At 34.9% G+C, this 3775-nt stretch overlaps 1 protein-coding gene across 1 annotated transcript in view; it reads left to right on the forward strand.

The window, feature by feature from the left end:
• The window catches only part of LOC125273263 (signal recognition particle subunit SRP68-like), a 3622-nt gene extending 1422 nt beyond the window's left edge, over positions 1 to 2200 (forward strand). The window contains exons 3-5 of the mRNA XM_048198470.1: positions 252 to 357; positions 535 to 587; positions 1038 to 2200. Coding sequence (XP_048054427.1) covers positions 252 to 357; positions 535 to 587; positions 1038 to 1265 — 387 coding nt within the window. The 3' untranslated portion in view covers positions 1266 to 2200. The remainder of the gene's footprint in view (positions 1 to 251; positions 358 to 534; positions 588 to 1037) is intronic.
• Positions 2201 to 3775: the final 1575 nt, after the last annotated feature.

Genomic DNA, 3775 nt, shown 5'->3' on the forward strand with positions numbered 1-3775 from the left:
AACGCTGCTTGCAGCTTTAATGTAACATTGTTTTTGCTCCTAAAGTTTAAATCTGAGATTATATGATTAAACATTTGATATATCTTTATCCATAAATTATTTCCATTTCCAAAAGACCCTGGTACTTTTTAGTTGTGTACAGTTTAGTTGTGTTTAGTCTGTCATTATCTTAAGCCAAAGTTTTACTTTCAGCTTCACAATTCTACTAAGTCAAAAAGATTGTGAAATTTAATGGGCCCTACTCAGTTTAGCCCTCATGCTGTTGCATTCCTTTCTCTCAGGATCTTCCTGATGTCCAGGAGCTGATTGCTGAGGTCAATGCTGAGAAATACTCCCTTCAAGCTGCAGCCATCTTAGGTGGGTATACATGACTGCAGCCATTTCCATTCCACAAGGGACTAGTCATTCTTAATGAGCCAGAAACAGTCACTTTATTGACCTTTCGCCTTCGTCCAAAAAGTCAGACACAGTTGCCATATGTTTTGAATGCTTCATTAGCTGCAACTAACTGTGACGGTTGTATTTGTGTTTTAGACACAGATGATGTTGCTGAGGTGCCCACACAGCAGCAGATTAAAGACAACACGGTAAGAGAGGGCAAATGGAAAGACTTCATTGAATATTTCCAAACAATTTTTCAGTTTACCTTTTTTGGGCATTATTAGTTTGCCCTAATTGTTATTTACAAGCTCAAGATCATGTCTACTTTACTGTTTTAGATAAGGCATGCTGACTTTTAACAGATACTCATATACACAAGTGGAGGAGGCGTAGAACAGCGGAATGTTGCTTGGCAGATTTGTGTGTGTGTGTGTGGTTCATGGTGTCCTGCAGTAGGGCTGGGCTTGTTTTAAAGGAATAGTTCTTAGATGAGATAATAGAGATATCTCCTTCAAATTGTTTCAAACCTGCATATCTAAAGAATCTTTACACATAGTGACCACGTCTGCAGGGTGTTTGTATTTTCATTTGAGTTCTGCGAGTACATTCGTTGTTGTCTTTTGAATTCAAGAGCTGTGTTTCTGGTTTATCTACAGCCTCTGTCTGACCGATTGGAAAATTTCCGGCTAGATCCCACCCTCCTGAGCAAGCAGCCCAATCTGGTGCAGTTCCCTCCAGACTTCCAGCCAATTCCATGCAAGCCTCTCTTCTTTGACCTGGCTCTCAACCATGTGGCTTTTCCATCTCTTGATGACAAGGTTGAGCAGAAGGGCAAGGGTGGCATCACTGGCTACTTCAGAGGCTTCTTTGGCTTTGGAAGCTAGATCTAGTCTCCGGTTTTGTTTTGGTTGTATTTGTAGTCATCTGAATACAGATCTCTCTTCAAGAGAGAGTTATGGATCCTTATTCTGTTAAACCATTTTCCCCAAAACATGCCATTATAGATTTAAGAAGGTGTAAGTGTAGCCTGTTTGGTAGTAAATTCATATTGACTGAATTAGAGGTGATATTAAGAGACAGTTTATGCAATGTTTTCATCTTGCAAGAACGTGTTATATAAATCCTGCCAAGTGTCAGTGGTAATGCTTGGTGTCACTACTCCCTCTTTAATCTAGAGTAAAAAGTTTGCTGGGTCTATCTTACATTTTTTTTTTTTTTTTTTTTTTTTTTTTTTTTTTATCATAAACTTTTGAACTAAGATGCCTTTGTTTGCCTAGACCTGATCTCAATCTTCCCAGCTCATTATATAAAAGTGGACTTATTTCCCTCAAGAAGTCTACACTTTAACAATGCTCAAGATCTAGAATTCCAGCTATGAGAATTTTTTTTGTTTAGTTTTGTTTTCTCATCTATGTTGGAGGATTTTTGTCTCTGCAAATAATGTCTGCATGTACCTTAGAAATATACACTGGTGCAATTTTGTTTAAAAAGTCATAACTTTGTTTTAAGATAATTCAAAACACAAGCCATTGAAAGGAAATGGTTTGTTAGTGCTTTACCTGTTATTTGTTTCCTAATAAGATTTGCTATCTTTTGTTGTTTAACTAATTGCTTTTAACTTGCAGATGAGTTGCTTTTTTCCCCCTTGTTTCATCAGTTTTGTGCAAATGTTTGTGAGAGCTAATTTAATCTTCACCAGACAGAGATCAGACCATTATAATGACTGTTAAAATGGATTGGATATGATAAATATTAAAACAGATTTTTAGTTTGAAATTTCCCGATTTAAAAATAAAAAACCTTTCTGGTCATCACTGCATGCCAAGTATTGGAGAGTCTGTCTTCCTGTGTTTCTCTATACATGCAGATCAGGTCTATAAACATACCAAAAATATCAAGCACCACTAGTCCATATTTGTCTGCACTTGACTTTAGTCATTTTCTACCCATAGGATTAAGAAGTCTCGTGTAGATCTCTATCACAGCTCTTGACAGATTTCTGTTGTCTTTTCATTCATCTTCACATTCCTGAGCACATGCACATCATTCCAAGCAGGGTGCATTTGAGGAATCTCAATCCTAAGGAATCTCACGCAAGGTAGTTTAAACCAAGCTTATAAGGTTAAAAGGCTGACTCTCATATTTGGTTGCAGTTTTTTATTATATTTGGTAATGGGTTAATCTGTTAAGGTTAACTTATTGGGCATTTAAGTGCATATATCAGATAAAAAATTAATTGAAATCTGAAAGTCCTTAATTCAGTTCAATTTGATAATGCCAGTATGCATAGAATCGCATGCAAGACATTTTATTATCGGTAAGATTAACCCATTGTCAACCTGTCAGTCTCGATCAACAATTGTTTGGTTTCTTTTGTATAAAGACAGGCATATTTAATGGCCCAAAATAATATATCTGTTAGTATGTTTGTGGAAGCACCACACCTCAATGTGAATTATCCTACTTCAATCCCAGCCACTCCCTACCTGTTCTTTTGAAACTTTTTTTTTTTTTTTTTTTTTTTTTTTTTTTTTTTAAAGTATCAAGCTGCATGGAACGTCACTCATGATTTTGATTGGTTTGCGAGGACTGTGTCAGTACATAGTTTCTTATATAGAGAGAGAAAGAATCTTCTGATAGTTATTTTGTTTTTACATTTAATGGATAGAATTTTTTTTTATACATGTATTTTCTTTTTCTAGCTTTCCATAGAAAGGGAAAACTGGCTACTTTATTTAATCTGAAACTACTTTAAACAATTCAAAAATTTTCTTTTCGATTTTGTTGAATATGTCATTGCTGGACTGCAAAAAAAAAAAAAAAAAAGGAGACAGGGTTGGGGTGAGATGAATGCTAAGTTAATTAATTAATTTAATTAAATTTTCTGTTTCCACCTAATGTGTTCCATAGCATGACTGATCAATTTTCCCCATGGCCTCAATGATTGCACAGTGTTTATTGTAATTGTTAGAACAGATACATAAAACTAGACTATATTTATCCAACTTGTTTGCTGTTTATATATATATTTCCTGTTTACAATTAAAATGTTTATTAAAATGCTAAAAATGAATGAGATTGGGAAAGGCGTGGAGGGGTGTACATTTAATTAACAAAGTATCTACAAAATTTGATGTCCATGTTTTCATTAGTGTTGCAACCCACCCTAAGTGCTATTGACATTGATTATTTAGGGATAAGTTGTACATTAAAAAAAAATTACCTGATAAATGGGGAAATACAACAAAAAAAAAAAAAAAAAAAAAAATAATAATAATAATAATAATAATAATAATGAAATTAACTGGGCAAGGATGGTAGAGAGAAAGAGGGAGTGACTGCAGGGCAAGACACTAGGCCTGAATCTCTGTCACACCCTACCATGTGACGGTAC

The sequence above is a fragment of the Megalobrama amblycephala genome, linkage group LG8 (assembly GCF_018812025.1).
Source record: "Megalobrama amblycephala isolate DHTTF-2021 linkage group LG8, ASM1881202v1, whole genome shotgun sequence".
Taxonomy (NCBI): Eukaryota; Metazoa; Chordata; class Actinopteri; order Cypriniformes; family Xenocyprididae; genus Megalobrama; species Megalobrama amblycephala.